Source organism: Mytilus edulis, chromosome 6, assembly GCF_963676685.1.
Source record: "Mytilus edulis chromosome 6, xbMytEdul2.2, whole genome shotgun sequence".
Lineage (NCBI taxonomy): Eukaryota > Metazoa > Mollusca > Bivalvia > Mytilida > Mytilidae > Mytilus > Mytilus edulis.
This window is the reverse complement of record NC_092349.1, coordinates 981,788-999,929: the sequence shown is the minus strand read 5'-3', so window position 1 is coordinate 999,929 and position 18,142 is coordinate 981,788. Positions and strand designations below refer to the sequence as shown.

At 32.9% G+C, this 18,142-nt stretch overlaps 1 protein-coding gene across 1 annotated transcript in view; it reads right to left on the bottom strand.

Moving 5' to 3' along the window:
- The window catches only part of LOC139526889 (VWFA and cache domain-containing protein 1-like), a 50,034-nt gene that overhangs the window by 10,504 nt on the left and 21,388 nt on the right, over positions 1 to 18,142 (bottom strand). The window contains exons 10-15 of the mRNA XM_071322036.1: positions 14,276 to 14,408; positions 11,812 to 12,085; positions 7,667 to 7,778; positions 6,260 to 6,440; positions 5,490 to 5,626; positions 2,874 to 3,040 (exon numbers count right to left, since the gene is read on the bottom strand). Coding sequence (XP_071178137.1) covers positions 2,874 to 3,040; positions 5,490 to 5,626; positions 6,260 to 6,440; positions 7,667 to 7,778; positions 11,812 to 12,085; positions 14,276 to 14,408 — 1,004 coding nt within the window. The remainder of the gene's footprint in view (positions 1 to 2,873; positions 3,041 to 5,489; positions 5,627 to 6,259; positions 6,441 to 7,666; positions 7,779 to 11,811; positions 12,086 to 14,275; positions 14,409 to 18,142) is intronic.

Sequence of the window (18,142 nt, the reverse complement as noted above, 5' to 3'; positions counted from 1 at the left end):
TTACAAATAAAAGACTTATTTTAGGTCTTATTCTTACAGATATTGTTATTCTGTTTCAGATTGACGCGTACTCAGGCGAATACCAATTCAGATGTGGGTTTTTTCTAGTTTACGTAGGAAGCAAAATGAAAAATAATCAATTTTCTTAAATGTACTAAAAGCTTTATACGGGAGATCAACATTTGGTCATTTGGACATTATTGACGTGGTTGTTTCAAGCTAAAAGTATCTACGTACTGTTTTCTCAGTATTAGTGTTAAGCAAATGGTCTAATAATATGAGCCTTTTACAGCAGACTATGCGGTACTGGTTTGAAGGCCGTACAGTGACCTATAGTTGTTAATATCTGTGTCATTTAGTCTCTTGTGGAGAGTTATCTCATTGGCAATCATACCACATCTTTATTTTTTATAATACTCGTATTTTGCGTTGTAAATAAAGGCAACAGTAGTATAGCGTTGTTCAAAACTCGTAAATCTATGGACAAAAAACAAAATCTTGGAAAACAAACTAAAACTGTGGGAAACGCATTAAATATAAGAAAGAACAACGACACAACATTCAAATGTAACACACATAGCAACGTACTAAGCATTAGACACAATCTGATGAGAAGAACCAATATAACATCAAAACCAAATACATGAAAAAGGTTGTGCCAAATACGGCTAGGGTTTTCTGCTTGTGATAATAACATCCTTATTATTTAGAACAATTTATGCTATTGCAAACAGTAAATTTTATCAAATGAATATAAAAGATTTACATGATAACACTGACGTCTTAACTAATTACAGAAAACAAACCCGAATACATAATACATTGAAGACCAACACAGAAAATAGACACACCCGACTTGGTCCAGGCCTCAAAGCAAAAATTCATAAAATGACGTCACATACGAATAAGTAAAAAAGCACAAAAATTACGTCACGCAGACATTTGAATTTCTGAAACAGCACGAAAATGACGTCACATTTGAAAAACTATATCTCAAAAATAAGATAGAAATAGGATTGATTTAAAATTATAATAGAACTAAATACTGATATTACATTTAAACACAATGCAAATTGCAATACTAATTAATAGCAATTAACTGTATTATATATATATATATATATATATGTCCGGTTTGTTTTGAATCTAACTACAATCATAATATCGTACAGATTACGTTGAACAAATTCAAAACTTATATATGAAGGTGGTGATTAATTTTCTTTACCATAACACATGAAGAAAATTACAAATATAACATCAAACTAAATACATGAATTTGGGATAGATAAGTACCGTAACACGTCTTATAGTAATGCGAATTCACACTCAGCAAAACAGTCACAATCGGGAATAAATCACGTTCGTTAATTAAAAGATTAGACGACGTAATGACAAACCACAATCTACCATGTGGTAAAAATGTCCTTAGCTATTTTGGTCAAAGACACATCGTATGGATCAACTAATTCGTGATGGTGTCCATAAAATTTACGGAGTGTCAATTTTAATCTGTCCTCCTCATAACTTTGTTGAAGCAGTTTCTGTGTAAGGAGCACACTTCTGTATATGAAGTCCGTATAGTGTGAACATGCACGAGAATAACGTATCAATTGTGATATGTAAACACGGTGTTTATATATCTCAACTTGTACGATTCGCTCGTGTATGTAACAATGTTTTAGATTTTAACGAGAGAAATTTATGTATTACTGAAAAATTATTACACCAGGGTTTTCGATATCACAAACTAGTCAAAACATTTACCAAATTTTATCATCGGTATAAAGACATCATTCGTCAATATAGCTCAACATGCAGACTTCTAATACGTTCAGGTATTTCACATCCAATTTTTTATGGTAATATTCTTTATAAAGCACAAAGGTGTCAGTATTCACCTCAGAAACTTACAAAACCTTTGAATAGACTTATTAAGAAGGGATATAATTACGATACTGTTGTCAAGTCATTAAAGATTGCATATTTTGGCGTTAATATTGAGTCACTGATAAGGTCTTTGCATCGGAACTAAACACATTATTTTTTTTTAAAAACAGTTGTTGGCATGACACGGGTTATGTTCTTCTCATATATGTTATGATGGTATGATATTAAACCCCTAACGGGAAGGATTGTGTCTGATGTTCATATGATGAAATCATAATCTTTCAGTCAGTTTAATTGAAGTCTGGAGCTGGCATGTCAGTTAACTGCTAGTAGTCTGTTGTTATTTATGTATTATTGTCATTTTGTTTATTTTCTTTGGTTACATCTTCTGACATCAGACTCGGATTTCTCTTGAACTGAATTTTAATGTGCGTATTGTTATGCGTTTACTTTACTACATTGGTTAGAGGTATAGGGAGAGGGTTGAGATCTCACAAACATGTTTAACCCCGCCGCATTTTTGCGCCTGTCCCAAGTCAGGAGCCTCTGGCCTTTGTTAGTCTTGTATTATTTTAATTTTAGTTTCTTGTGTACAATTTGGAAATTAGTATGGCGTTCATTATCACTGGACTAGTATATATTTGTTTAGGGGCCAGCTGAAGGACGCCTCCGGGTGCGGAAATTTCTCGCTACATTGAAGACCTGTTGGTGACCCTCTGCTGTTGTTTTTTATTTGGTCGGGTTGTTGTCTCTTTGACACATTCCCCATTTCCATTCTCAATTTTACCATACGAAGGGGTAGAGGGTATGTTACTGCTGAGAAATGGGAAATTGATAATTGGGAAGTTGAAATCGTCCCGTTTATCATAGATTTTAGTGTGAAGTCGTCCATCTGCGTCGATATTGAGGAAAAGATCAAGGTATGAAGCAGTCCTTCTAGTAAACACTTTTATGTAGAAAAGTCCTCGCTGATTATCACTTACCATGCTCGTTTTTTGTGATCATATGTTTTCTCTAATGATACACCTGGATAGGCACGCATAACACCTGATTTAGTTCCTACATATCTCCATGCTAGATGAGATGATTTGGTGCGCTTCCAGAATTTGTCTAGTTCATACGTTGCCCAAACATCTGGTCTAACTGATTCCTAAATTATAAAGCAATTCAAGTTTATAATACTAAAAAAAACTATTATTGTTAAGTAATGTTGATTTCATCACATTTACGGTACCAATTGCTGTGCTCAAGATTCTGATTTTGACAATGCAGGTTTCTTTTATGATCAAGAATATACTCACGGTCAAAAGTTGTGAAAATTTAAAACCTTACACAAATGTTCAAAATGTGATCAAGCATTTATCTGACCCAATTAAATATTTAATTTTTAACATATTTTGATATTTCTGCAAAGTATAGACCAATTGACGCCTGAAACGATAACGGTGACTGTATAATGATCTAAAGTATTATTTATTTATGATAAAATAAGTATCAGATAAAATGCATGCGGTAAATTCAGTATTGTTAAGCCTTTGAGATTGAAATTATGCAGTAAAGTTTATATAAACTAAAAGATTGATCGACCTGTATCACCTTTAATTCACTGGCAAATTTTTCGTATATGTTCAAGAGAAGAACAAATTTACAATATGTTTAAAGGGTATGTGCAAACATTGTTGAACCGGTAGAGAAAATATAAATCGATACTGTTAAATAATGAATAAATTTTGACCCCTTCAAGTTTTTGTATCTAGGTAAGTTCTCCTGCTCACAAAGTGTGTCAGTGACCTTTCCGTAGATTAGCCACACTGCAAATGGACTTGACTGATTTGTTTTATTATCCCACATTACCAAACGGAGAACACCCCCTTTTCTTCAGTGTTTAACTGCTTGGAAAACTGTCAGAGTGATAAAAAAGGCAACAGATCATCGAGTGCAATATACATAATATAAGTCCTTCATGAAAGTAAGGCTCCTTTATATCAAATGCTGTAAATATTCAGAAATATAGAAGCTGTTTCATCTAGAAATTGACAATGAGGGTCGGTTGAAAACACAACTTTACGACAAAAGAGATGATTTCAGCTTTCCAGTTGTGAATTTTCCATTGCTAAGAATTCCAGCAGCACCTGCATACGGGGTATATTTCTCACAATTCATACGATAATCCCGTGCTTGCATTTCCTATCATGATTTTCTTAATAGAGGGTTGCTACTCACAAGGAAGCTATTAAACAAAGAGTTCCAAATGGTGCAGTTGAAATCATCCCTTCGTAAATTTTACGTTTTTTACGAGTTGGTTGACCGTTATAGAATAACCGTTTCACAAATGATATCGGAAATATTCCTTACGTCATAACTACAATCCCCTTCCCTTTTATGAATGTGACCTACCGAATAAGAATATTTACCGGATTTGTTATAAAATGTGCAACACGACGGGTGCCACGTGTGGAGCAGGACCTGCTTACGCTTCCGGAGCACCTGAGATCACCCCTAGTTTTTGGTGGGGTTCGTGTTGCTTACTTTTTAGTTTTGTTGTGTCCTATAAACTATTGTTTCTCTGTTTGTCTTTTTCATTCTTAGTCAGGGCGTTGTCAGTTTGTCCCTCTGGTATCTTACGTCCCTCTTTTTCATTCGTTTAGTGTGTTTGAGATTTCGGTTTTGCCATTTGATAAGGAATTTTTAGTTTTTAATTTTTGTTAGCATTCAGCATTTTTATTTCTTCGCTTTTTAATATGATTTAAATGTGATAATTTTGCATTGTTATCTAGACTTCACATTTTTTATTTAAAACTGCTAAAAACGATTTAAATATATCTTTAAAATACAGTATATAAATAGTAATGTATATTATTTTTTTCTTAAAATGTCCTGTACCAAGTCCGGAAAATGGCCATTGTTAAATTGAATTCGTTTTTGTGTGTGTAACATTTTAGCGTTGTGTTTCTGTTGTGTCGTAGTTCTCCTCTTATATTTGATGTGTTTCTTTAATTTTTAGATTTGAATTTTCTCAATCGATTTTGGAATTTCGAACAGCGGTATCCTACTGGTGCCTTTATATAGTAAACTTCCCAAGGAGTATGTACTTATTGCAGGCAATGTTACAAGCAATTGACTGTAAACATTGTGACACCGGCCTACTTGCATAACTAGTCAGCACTTTTGACATAAAGTATCAAGAGTACGGTATTTTCTGTAGGTTCCTTTTTTAATTGAATGCAGAAATATTCGAAGCACTGATGTTTATAAACCCGAAGTCTTACATGTATATCGCATATGCCATATACGGCATGATTTGATGTTTTATGTTGTTGTTAATTCTCTTTCAATTGTAAGAGATTTGTTTTAATTTGAATGCCAGATATAACAATTATATAGATCACAACGACAAGATTCCTTATATATATACCTATACAGAATCTCAATCCCAAATGTCAGTTTTGCACTTCGATTCTTCTACCGATCCGATTAAAAGAAAGGACATTTTCAGAATATTATTGGACTGACATCAAAATGGTTCTGATTTATGAGCGCAATGTTGTTTGCAATATCGTTAGAGGATTATTGCATAACGTACTGTATTACAAACTTACCTGGAATCCTGGATTGTCTCCGGAATTTGAGGTGAAGAATCGTTTATAGTTTCCTATATCTACAGCTGTTTCTTCTTTATCAGTGTACTGAAACGGATACACGAATGCCGATGGGGTAAACTTGATGCTGGTTCTGTCTAAAAAGTATATATATGTTGAAAGTCAATTTCTCGCGTATAAACCTGATTGCTTGTTTATGTTTCGGACCTCTCTGTATTTTTTTTAATTCATTTTCAAATGTTCTTGTAGGTTATTTGTCTTGTTTACATATGCTATACGTCTTTTTAATAATAATATACCGGATGTGATATTTCAAATAGAAACTATTGGATTTGACGTTTACCAATACTATACAGGATGAAACTGCACTAGTAAGTTTTGTCTGAGAATTCGAGCAAAATCATAATCCTAAAAACAGATTATATTTAAACAATAATCCAATATCTATAAATATATTATAAATATATATAAGAAAAGTTTTCTTTGATTATCATTTTCATATGAATTACATATAAAGGAATATGTTTGTATTGTCAGATTATTGTCGCAATAATGCATACAATACAACTACTTCATGTCAATATTCCAAAAAAAACCAACTGGTTACACATGTTACATGTACTTGTACTTAGTCAATACTTGTCCTAATAGATTGTCATCGTCATTACTTAACTGTCTCAATATCATGACTTATCACTATAGTGCACATGCTTTGATCATAAATTCATTGCTCTGAATATGAACGCAGAGAAAACATTTAAGTTACAAACCTAATGTTACCCTCCTTGAGTTGAACCTACAGTCACGAAAATTGTCCACTGAAAGACTTCTATTGTGGTACATAAAACAATTCTTTAAGTCCTCACTTGATATTGGAAAATTACTTTCAGAAATTTCAGAATGTATTTCATTCCCAAGTACAATGCATATGGAGAAGTCTGTATTCTCTACCTGAAAATGAGTATATTACCTGATAGAGTTGTCACAAATGTAGGGAATGAAACCTGTTAATTCATGAAATTGAGAATGGAAATCGGGAATATGTCAAAGAGACAACAACCCGACAAAAGAGCAGAAAACAGAAAGTTAATCCCGCACCCGGAAGCGGGCTTCAGGTAGCATCAAAACAAACTGTGTACTACATCAGAATAAATGTGTTTCTTTCCGATACAAATTACATTGTTAATGCGTAAATACATACAGTTTCCAATTATTTTTAATAAGATTTAGCATACCTATTACCTATAAAATAATCAGATTATGTATGATTGCCAAAGAGACAACTCTCCACAAAGTGACACAGTAATTAAGAAGTATGATTCCGTACGGTTTAATACAACATTTATCAAATATTTTTATTTCATAAAGCTTTATGATATAATGCTACCATATAATTTTAACAAGAATAAGTGAACCATTAACACAATGTTTCTCAATAATTTAAAAACTGTTCATCTTGTGTAAAATGTTTGACACTTTTACGGTTTACTTTACCCATGAATGTTTAAATTGTTACTGTTTCAATATTGCAATTCGGTATGACATTTTGAAACCGTATTGAATTCCTTTAAATTAGCTTTACATTATTGCCAACATGTAAGTATGTGTAATAAAAGTAAAATTTCACATTTCCGATGCCTTTCATGTCAGAATTATGTTACTTGTCGATGAGCATGTTATGCTCTCAAATTTTTTATACGTCTCAATATGCTTAGTTTTTATTGTACGGTTTCAGTCTAGTTTGGGTACTCTGGATCAGATACATAATTAAAAATGTCTAACTTTTGAAAGTTACACTGAGATCGTAGCACAGTGTCCCCGACTAGAACCGCACTTTCGCTACGCTGTCGCTGCAATGGTACAGCGTAGCGCTCTCACTACGCGTCTACTACGACCTGAATGTCGCCACGACTGCAAAACGATTGTTTTGGACATGTTCATGTGAATGCTATGAAAATTCCGTAAATTCTGTTTCTTGAAGATACAAGGTTTCTTGATAATATCACAATAGGATATCATCTCACAATGCATAAGTGTTGCATTTATCATTGTAATAGTAAGTTTACAATTGATTTATATTTTAAAGGACAAATAGTGTTTGCGATTTGATACATACTATAGATTGTATTGCAACGTGTTCAAATGGTTAAAAAAAGGCATGACATTCTTACACTTACCGGACTCCAATAAAACGTTGCATTTACAATCCGGAAACTGGTACCATCATTTATCAAATTACCTCGTGGTATTGTAAAATAGGTAAGAAGTGTCTTATTACCGGACAGTCCACTACAACAAAAGAACGCATTCAATAATTATCAAAGGTACCAGTATTATAATTAAATACGCAAGACGCGCATAACGTCTTCATAAGACTCATTAGTGACGGTTAGATCTAAATAGTTATAAAGCCAAACAAGTACAAAGTTGAAGACCATTGAGGACCCAAAATTCCAAGGAATTGTGCCAAATACGGCTAATACCGCAATCCCAGTAGGCCACGATCGAACTACGATCTGTGAAAAAAAGTTTTTGACGATTGCAGTAATGTCGTAGTATGGTCGTGTTGAGGTCTTAATGATCGTGATGAGCGTGGCCAACTTTGAACATGTTCAAAACAATCGTTGTGCAGTCGTGGCGACATCAGGTCGTAGTAGAAGCATAGTGAGAGCGCTAAGCTATACCATTGCAGCAACAGCGTAGCGAAAGTGATATTCTAGTCTGGGAGACTGTGCTACGATCTCACAGCGACTTCACTACTACCTCACTACGATCATTACGTTCTTACCGCAACCCAAACACGCTTCCACGACGACTATATCAAGTTTACACCACACTTATACCACGATGTTCAAGACCATAGTACGATTTTAGTACTTCCATGCCGTCCTCATCACGATGTTCTTACGTTCATACTACGATCATCATGCCTATTGTCATTGTCATTTAAAATTTATAAAAGCTCTCCAGCTTTTGTTTGTCTGTATGTAATTTGGACCTCTTGTCCTTTATTGCCAACAGCTCAATCATTTTTGACACTTCTATAACATCCCTACAATCCTACACTAACGCATCGTCATTTGATCTTGATGGACCAGCAATAAGTTTTGATTTAGGTTGGATTGGTCGGTCTGACATATTTCTTCTGGATCAAGATTCTTTACTATCAGATCTCCGTCTACCTCTTCCTTTACCCTTACTATCACTTAGATTGTGGTAGCATGACTGCGTTGTTTCCGAGAAACTCTACATTTCAATGAAAAAAAGAAGGAATGATACAGTATTTATATGGAACACGATTTTGACGTTATTGCTGGAAGCGTAGTAAGATCGCGGTATGAACGTGTTTTGATCGAAGTTTGGTCGTGGTAAGAGCGTGCTATAATTGCAGTAGAGGCGTCATTAGATCGTGTTGCCATCGGATAAATCGTTGTATGGTCGTAGAATAAGCGTGGTAAGACCGTGGTATAATCGTAGCGGGATTGTTGTAGAAGCGTTATGAGGACGTAGTAGCAACGTGGTTGAACCGACAATTTACATTTTTATGCGCTCATACCACGACCTCACCACGACCTGAATTTATTTTAGATCGCGGTGAGCGTGGTGCGATCGTGGTCTAGTGGGACTGGGGCCCAAGGTGATATATTCCTGGGATAAGAAAATCCTTCGTTTTACTAAAAATTAAAGGTTTTAACAACAGGAAATTTACTAGAATTTGTTTATTGTGGATAGTTATCCCACTCGAAATCATACTTTTAACTCCTTTTTTATGATAATTTGGTATGTAGGACCTGCGTTCTGTCTATATGGTAAAACACGTAAATGCAAAGCTGTTCATTACCATGATTACAAACATTTCCATTGTTAAAACAAAGATACTACGTAGACCTAAATAAAAGATCACAGTATTAGAAACAATAATTTAAAATAGTTTGAATGTCTAATGCAAGTGAGCCTTCCTATCAGATATTGGAAATATCAATTCGGAAGCAAGTTCTACATCAAAACATTTCTTTTGGCTATGCTTTAACTAAAAATCATTCAATTTAAATGTAATGTAGGTGTCCACTATATACAGGTTTTGGATGATTTTGACAATCATTTCAACTACTATGTTGCCATGAAAACTGCAGCAAAAAATTAAAAAAGCTTCAAACTTGAAAATAGTTCAGTCATGATGAGCAACAATTGTAGATGTGGCATTTTGGGGTTGGAATTTCAAAACTGACTGCCGTTGCCATGTTAACAAAGCAAAACATGTAAAAATACGCCAAAAACCTTAAAGTAGCTTTAACGAATCAATGAATGTGTTTGTAGATGGATGTTTTTTGTGTTCTTTTAAATTGTTCCTTTAGAAATTGTTACACGATGATGACTGCTGTACCCATATTTTGACTATTTTATTTATTATGTTTGTTTAATTCACGCATCATTGTAAATATAACGGAATTTAAGGAGACTGTCATCAACGTGATATGTTTAGCGCTTTAAACTCAGGTTTAATCCAACATTTCCTACATTTGAAAATGCCTGTACCAAGTCAGGAATATGACAGTTCTTGTCTATTTGTTTTTGATGTGTTTTGTCATTTGATTTTGCCATGTGATTATGGACTTTCCGATTAGATTTTCCTCTGAGTTCAGTAGTTTTTGTTATTTTACTTTTTCCCCTCTAATCATGGCAAGTAAAATTCATTGAAACTTTGATGGTATGCTCTATTCCATGTAGCTATTGAGTACCTGTCATTACAATTTTGAAATTGGTTAGCGTTTCTATAAAGAGAGCAAAAATGTCAAAAATTTCAAAATGCTCCAAAGCTACTGAAAAGTATGTTGACTGGCAAATGTAGATGGCACTTTTGACTTTGAAAAATTCCGGAGTGGCCGTCGTTGCTATTGAAACAGCATATATGGCATGTATGTGTAAAATTTCAAAATGCTGCAATTGTTCTGTAAATTTACTGAAAAATATTTAGCCAAGCATATATGTGCATTCACTGATTGTATTTTTTTAAAGGCTTCCGCTTAGCGGCTTTAGCATGTTTAGGGACGGGTGACATCAGCTGTAGCTTGCAAAGGTAATTCTAGCTGTATTTTGAGTTGCGTCGGATAAAAATCGACCTTATTCGAATGCAAATAAAGTTGTTAGATATAGAAAGATGTGGTATGACCGCAAATGAGACCAGTCTCTCTCTAAGTCACATTTATTAAAAAAGTAAAACATTATAGGTAAAGGTACGTCTTCAACATGGAGCCTTGGCTCACAACGAACAGCAAGCTATAAAGAGCCTTAAACAATTACTGGTGTAAAACCATTCCAACCGGGAAAAACAACGGTCTAATCTATATAACAAAACGAGAAACGAGAAACATTTATAAACCACATCAACAACTACTGAACATCAGATTCCTGACTTAGGACAGGTGCAAACAATTGCAGCGGGATTAAACGTTTTAATGGTACCAAATATTCTTCTTTATCTGAAAAAATAGTGTTACATCAAAAATATAGAACGGCACACTATAACTTATCAATTGGAATGGCTTAACTCAATCAAAAATGTTAATACAAAGGTAATAAAAATAAGGGATGAATTATTAAAGTAAAGTATATTATACCGCTGTGAAATGCTAAACAATTTCAGAAAGCATCAACGTGAGAAACAAATTACGTCATTTTATACACTGGTAAATAAAAATGATTTTGTTGTTTAGTATACTTCTTCTTCTGTCTATATAATCCTCCGTTTAGGAATACCAAGACATTTCTTGTATATCAATCAATCTATTCTCAAACTTGTTACAGGGATGAATATTAACAATAAAACTATAAAATTTGTGACTCGATATAACTTATACATGTATAATACTTTGATTGATTTTGGGACATTCACAAACACATCAAAAGATGGATTCATTTCCAATATGTAGTGTTCTTATACCAACTCAATTTTAAAACAGATACAGACTTTGTATTGTGATTTTTTTATACTCTAAATAGGCTAAGACATGTTTTGATATTCATTTGTACTTGTTTGACGTTATAACTATTTTGACATGACCGTCACTGATCGAGTTTTACGAGTCTTACGTAGACGAAACGTGTGTGTTCGGAACTAAATTATAATCCTGGTACCTTTGATAAATAATTGCATACGGTCGATTTATATCCGAAGTAGCACATTTTGTATCTGTTTATTGAGGAACTATTTGTTTCTCATTGATAAATTATATTATTGGACTTTCTTCATCAAACAACTCTTACTAGTATACTATTATATTACCTACATATGATTGTTACATAAGTGTGCTGTAACATCTACCTTTTAATACTAGACATTATATTGTCTGATCCAGGAGACCTCTCCAATGTTGTGATGTCAACTAGTACAGGGTCAGTTTGCAAATATGTAGGGTCCGGCAGTAAAGGATGAACAATTGTCCGACCTGTCTTATCAATCATGAAAGCATATGACGAATTTCCTTCTTCAAAATATTCAACATCCTTTAAAAGTTCACTGACTTTAACATCCGTACATGCAACACCGTTAAATCCTTGTGTAATGCTGACTTGTCGACACATTGACGTCATTAACCCTAGTTTAAATAATAAATCCAAACGTTCGGGAGTAATAGAATACTGTAAACCAACTTATTTTCGCGAGCTATTTATTTTCGTGACTTTCGCGAGTAGAAAAATAACGCGAATATAAATCGTCGCGAACATTTAAAACTTAGATCGTTCCTTCAAGTAAATAAGAAAAGCGCGAAATAAAATAGCCGCGAAGTGGCCAAGAAAGGGTAGAACGCGAAATAAAGTATCCGCGAAAAAAAGTTGGTTTACAATAATACAATATAAGTCAAAAACATGATGATAAAATCCTACTCCCATATATGATATTTAAGTGGCTTGTATTTAAAATGTTTACGAAAATTTAACAATGGATTTGTCTTTGATAACACAATAAAAAGAGATTATATTATACAAAAGTATAACGAGATATGTATGCAATAATATCACAATGTGATTGTCTTTGATAGCAATAAGAAAATAAAATATATCAAATTGATGGTCTTTTATAACGAATATAAAAGGTAATACATAACAATGGGCCTGGCATTGATAATTGATGAAAGGTGATGAGAATGTGTAATGGGCTTGTCTATGAAAACGAGATTAAAGATACGAATTTATTAAAAAAGCATGATAAAGATATTTTTGATGCTTTGTAGGTCAATTGGTGAGGACTTTATGATGCCGTCAAGATTTCAAATGATTTATTTAAAAGATAAAAATATACCTATCAAGCTTTGATAACGAAATAAAATATATATATATATATATATATATATATATATCAAGTGACTTGTTTTCGATAATCAGATACGTTGTAAGAATATATCACGGGGATTTTGAGATCAAAGGTAAGAACATATCTTGTTCTAAGGGGATTGTCTTTGAACAACACAATAAGTAATGGGTTGAATATATTAATGAGATTGTCTTTGATAACAAAACCAAAGGTGAGTATATACCAAAAAGCTTGACTTTAAAAAAGGGGTGAAATAAAAAAGTTTGTAGCTCGTGAAAATCAATTTCACTGGCTAGTAATTATATCATAGATTAAAACAAAATTCAAGAATAGAAAAAAAAAATGTATGTAATATGGCATTAAGATGAAAAGAAAGATAAAAAACGCAAAAAAATCAGATGAAATGTTTTTAAAATCAGAACGAAATGCATCAATTAATTTAAAATAAACACTCATCATTGTTTACACTAGGAGTAGAATATTTTAGCAAAATATATACATCATCAACATCATAACGGCTATGTTTAATCAAATGGAAAGACAATCAAATACGTCATTAAAGGGGCACTAGCTGTCAAATTTATAGTCACCGATTTGACTCAAATTCTCATATTCGATTTATAAAAATGTAAAACATTTATCCAAACTATCAAAAGTCTAACATAAACAGTTTACAGAGCATGGAGTAGATAATATAAAGATTCGTTTCGTGTGTATTTTAGTCCAGACGCCATCTAATTACCTATCGACTGACCTCAGATGACCATGTATGTGATGTAAACATAAATAAAGATATGAATAGATTAAACCAATACGTGCAATTGGATTTTTATAGGGCTGTTTGATTTATTTTATAGATTAAAAATAGATGTTTCTCATTGTGTTTGAGCGTATAAGAATGATTCTATGTGCATCGAATTAGTAATCAAATGATATACCGTAGTTTCACTTTCATTGTTGACATTCTTTTTCTTTAAATAACCAGTACACGTACAATGCATGCGTTGTCAATCTCTAGCTAGGGGTTAAATTGAAGTTCACATGAATACGGATTTAAAAAGGTGGACTCATTCACTTGCAAGTGAATTACTAATTATCAATGTTTCTTAGCGTAATTTGACAAAATTGAACTGCAAAAAGAGAATTGTTTTTTTCACTATTTTACTTTCATTATTGATTGAACAGAAAAAAATCAAACTTTACATTTTTTATATATCTCGTAGCTAGTGCCCCTTTAACCTAACCTACTGTAAGAATATTATTGGTAATGTACTTTTAAGAAATTCAGAGAAGTTTAATAATGGTACCGGTTCTATTTTATTTTGAATTTTTCGTCAATATGCTTCCTGCTATGACAAGGTGATTGCACCACATATGTAGCTATGGGAAAAATAACAGGGGCAAATCATAGACATTTTTCCAGAGAAAGGATCCTCATATAGATTGATAAGAAGCAAAATAATCCATAACTTACCTATTCCGGAAAATGGATCTACATATGGAACGGTATAAATCGGATCAACTGAAGGTTTCCGAAGATGAAGGTAAAATGTGGACATGTCAATAGCAAGTGTTTGCAGATTATCCAAATTTTTGTATTGTCCTTTCTACAAAATAATATACAGGTGAAGAGCTTTTGTTTCAATGTAACATACAATTAATATTTTCCAACTGAATGGAATTGTCCTAATGCATAATAGTGTATAGAAGTACAAAAAGTGTATTTGCTTGATATATATATCGTGATTTTGTGAGACATTTTAAGTAGATGCCACAGTCGTATAACGTCGTATTATCAAAGTATATCTTGTATTGGTGTCCGGATTGACTCGACAAATCATTAATAGGGTCATAAGAATTAACAATTCGGGCATCCATAGCATGAACACTTAAGGTGGCTATGGCCTTTTCGAAATTTCTATCAGAGTGCCATATTTTTTTGTTATTTTAATCTTTATAGATAGTGAATCAAATTGGTAAATAAAATAGCCATTCTAATATGACGTGCTTCTTTCCCTTTGTAAACAGCACTGTGATAAAATTCTCGATATATCTATACTTAGCGCAGACTCAGAGATTTACATTTGCGAACCCTTTGCCGATTTTATTGTTTTACAAATGCAATTAAAAGAAGACAAAATAACTTCAATTCTTATTCAGATGCATAAAAAAATATGCACAAGTATTCGGAGAAACCAACAAAATAAAATAGAATGAAATTTAATGTTTTTGCGCTGGTAAGTCATTTCAAAATATGAACTTCATACAAATGAAAACGCTAGAGCTGAAAGTTTTTTTGTTTATACGTGAACCATCGACATGTCGTAAACTTGTATTGAAATTGATTTTCAAGGTAGGTTTTGTTTAATTTTCTATTCTCATGCATATTTACTGATTTCAGCAAGTCAACATGGCGGTTCCTTAGTAACGAAAGGTCAACTGTGGATTTTACGGTAGCTTACGAGAAAAAATGTATAATAAAATGGGAATTGTTGGTTTTGAGAATTAAAAGAATGAAACACATTTTTTTCTAATAGTTGTTCACGAAATATTCAATGAAAGCTACAGATTTATTAGAATGTTTGAGCTTTAACTTACAGGGAGTACAAAAGTACAGCCACATATACAGCATAACCACCTTCGCTTCAGTTTGTTTAAGGATCGTATTTGTCCTATTAGAATCAAAATAATTCATGGAAGCCATAGATTGTTGGAAATTAACATATGGCCTGGGCCGTGATATTTGTTGATTTTATCCTAACGCTTACGCTCTGGATAAAATTCGAATATCACGGCCCATGTCATGTGTAAATTTCCAACATTCTATGGCTTCCACGAATTATTTCTTAATTTAATCTTAAAATATTACTTTTAAAGAAGTATGTAAAAGGGGTCGTTTTTCAATGAAATGGTAGAATGATTATAGAGGTGTCGGCATATTTTTAACGGAACATAAAAAATCTTATATGACACTTGGTCCAAAACTGTAATATAAAAAAGTTGAAATATTGCTTCAAATAATGAGCAAATAAGAAACATAGGTCACCGATAAAGGAAAAAAAACATATTTGGCCTTAAACCTCAGATTTTGGCTGGAAAATGAGCAAATTGGGTGAAATGTCATTTTGAGTCTTTCGAAGATACACATAATAACGATAATAATTTGTTAATTGACAAAAGAACAATAATTAAACATTATAAATCAATCAAAATATTAAAAAATATGATAATAAATTAACGACATAAACTTTTCGTGCGTATGGTAATCCATGCGTGAAATTATGCGAAGTTGAATAGTCCGATACACCTAACTCGGGTTGAATAACCTTTTGTGTTTAAGCAATTCTTTTAGTAGATATAGGAAGATGTGGTGTGAGTGCCAATGAGACAACTCTCCATACAAATAACAATCTAAAAAGTAAACCAATATAGGTTAAAGTACGGCCTTCAACACGGAGCCTTGGCTCACACCGAACAACAAGCTATAAAGGGCCCCCAAATTACTAGTGTAAAACCATTTAAACGGGAAAACCAACGGTCTAATCTATATAAACAAAACGAGAAACAAGAAACACGTATATATTACATAAACAAACGACAACTACTGTACATCAGATTCCTGACTTAGGACAGGTGCAAACATTTGCAGCGGGATTAAACGTTTTAATGGATCCAAACCTTCTCCCTTTTTCTGAAACAATAGCATAACATCACAACAAAGAAAAACATACGATAAAATATCAATTGGCAGACTTAACTCAATCAAAAAACGTATGATTAAACAATGAACGAATAAATTTGATCTGCGATATCTGAATACAAATGCACAGTTAATTAAATATTAGAGACAAACATTCATGACCAAAAAGCTAACAAACAAATTCAAACACAGGACATGACTGAGAAATATTTAACCAATCAATGTTAACTTTAGAAAAAAACCGGTTTTTTTATAATCTTGAAGTTTATACAAATGTTGTAAGAATAAGTGAAAAATTGAAGATATTACAAATAATCAAAGCTGGTGTACAGACAAGATCCATATAAATAAAAAATAACAAAAAAGCATTATAAACAGTATCAACAGGTCGAATTAACAAGAAAATACCATTTGAGAGTACTCGCAGTTACTGAAAGCTAGTTAAAAGCCAAAACCAATGAATAATAAAAAATCATGCATCAGAGATATTGTTGTCGGATTAGATTTTAATGTTCTTTAAAAGTTGATGAGATTTCTTCGATATTAACATTTTAATCTTTAGAGTAATTGATTTACCACAAAAATCCTCAAAGGGCATTTACAACCCTTTTTAGACTGTATATGAGTACATACTTATTATATCAACGGTGAGTGTTGACTTAATTGTTTTATCTGTTCGTACTGATTCATGTTCCCACCACAATTTGTACATCGTACAAGTATTGAATTTCGGATCATCTATGTTTCGCGTTATTTTCGTGGGATTTTGTCTGATGTTTGGTCCGTTCTGTGTGTGTTAGTTACATTGTAGTGTTGTGTCGTTGTTCTCCTCTTATATTTATGCGTTTCCGTCAGTTTTAGTCTGTTACCCCGATTTTGTTTTTTGTCCATTGATTTATTTTTCGTTCGTGCTTTAATTTGATTATACGTTTCATTTTCGAAACTGTTACTAACGTCGCGAAATCTTAATTATAACTCGTGTTAGCGATCGTCACTGTTGATGTAATTAGTATACAAATCCACTTAAGATATCGTGACTACATGATTGTAATATGAAACTGAATCTAGTGCCCCAAAAAGATACTGTGTATGTTATTCAATCAGAATCGTCAAATATACATGCATTTTAAATCATATATTCATAAATACCACAATATAGAAAAGAAAATGTGGTACGATTGCCAAAGAGACAACTATCCACAAACGACCAACATGAAACAGACATTAACAACTATAGGTTACCGTGCGGCCACAACAATGAGCAAAGCCCATACCGCATAGTCAGCGATAAAAGGCCCCGACAATGTATAACAATTCAAGAGAAAAATAACGGCCTTGTTTATGTGCAAAAAATGAATGGAACACAAATATGTAACACATAAACAAACGACAACCACTGAATTACAGGCTTCTGACTTGGGACAGGTACATACATAAATAATGTGGCGGGGTTAAACATGTTAGCGGGATCCCAACCCTCCCCTAACTTGGGACAGTGGTATAACAGTACAACATAAGAACGAACTATATAAAAAAAAATTGAGAAGTAAAAAAAACTAAAATACCAAACTCCGAAGAAAATTCAAAACAGAAAGTCAGTTATAAAATGGCAAAGTCAAAAGTTTAAACACTTCAAGCGAA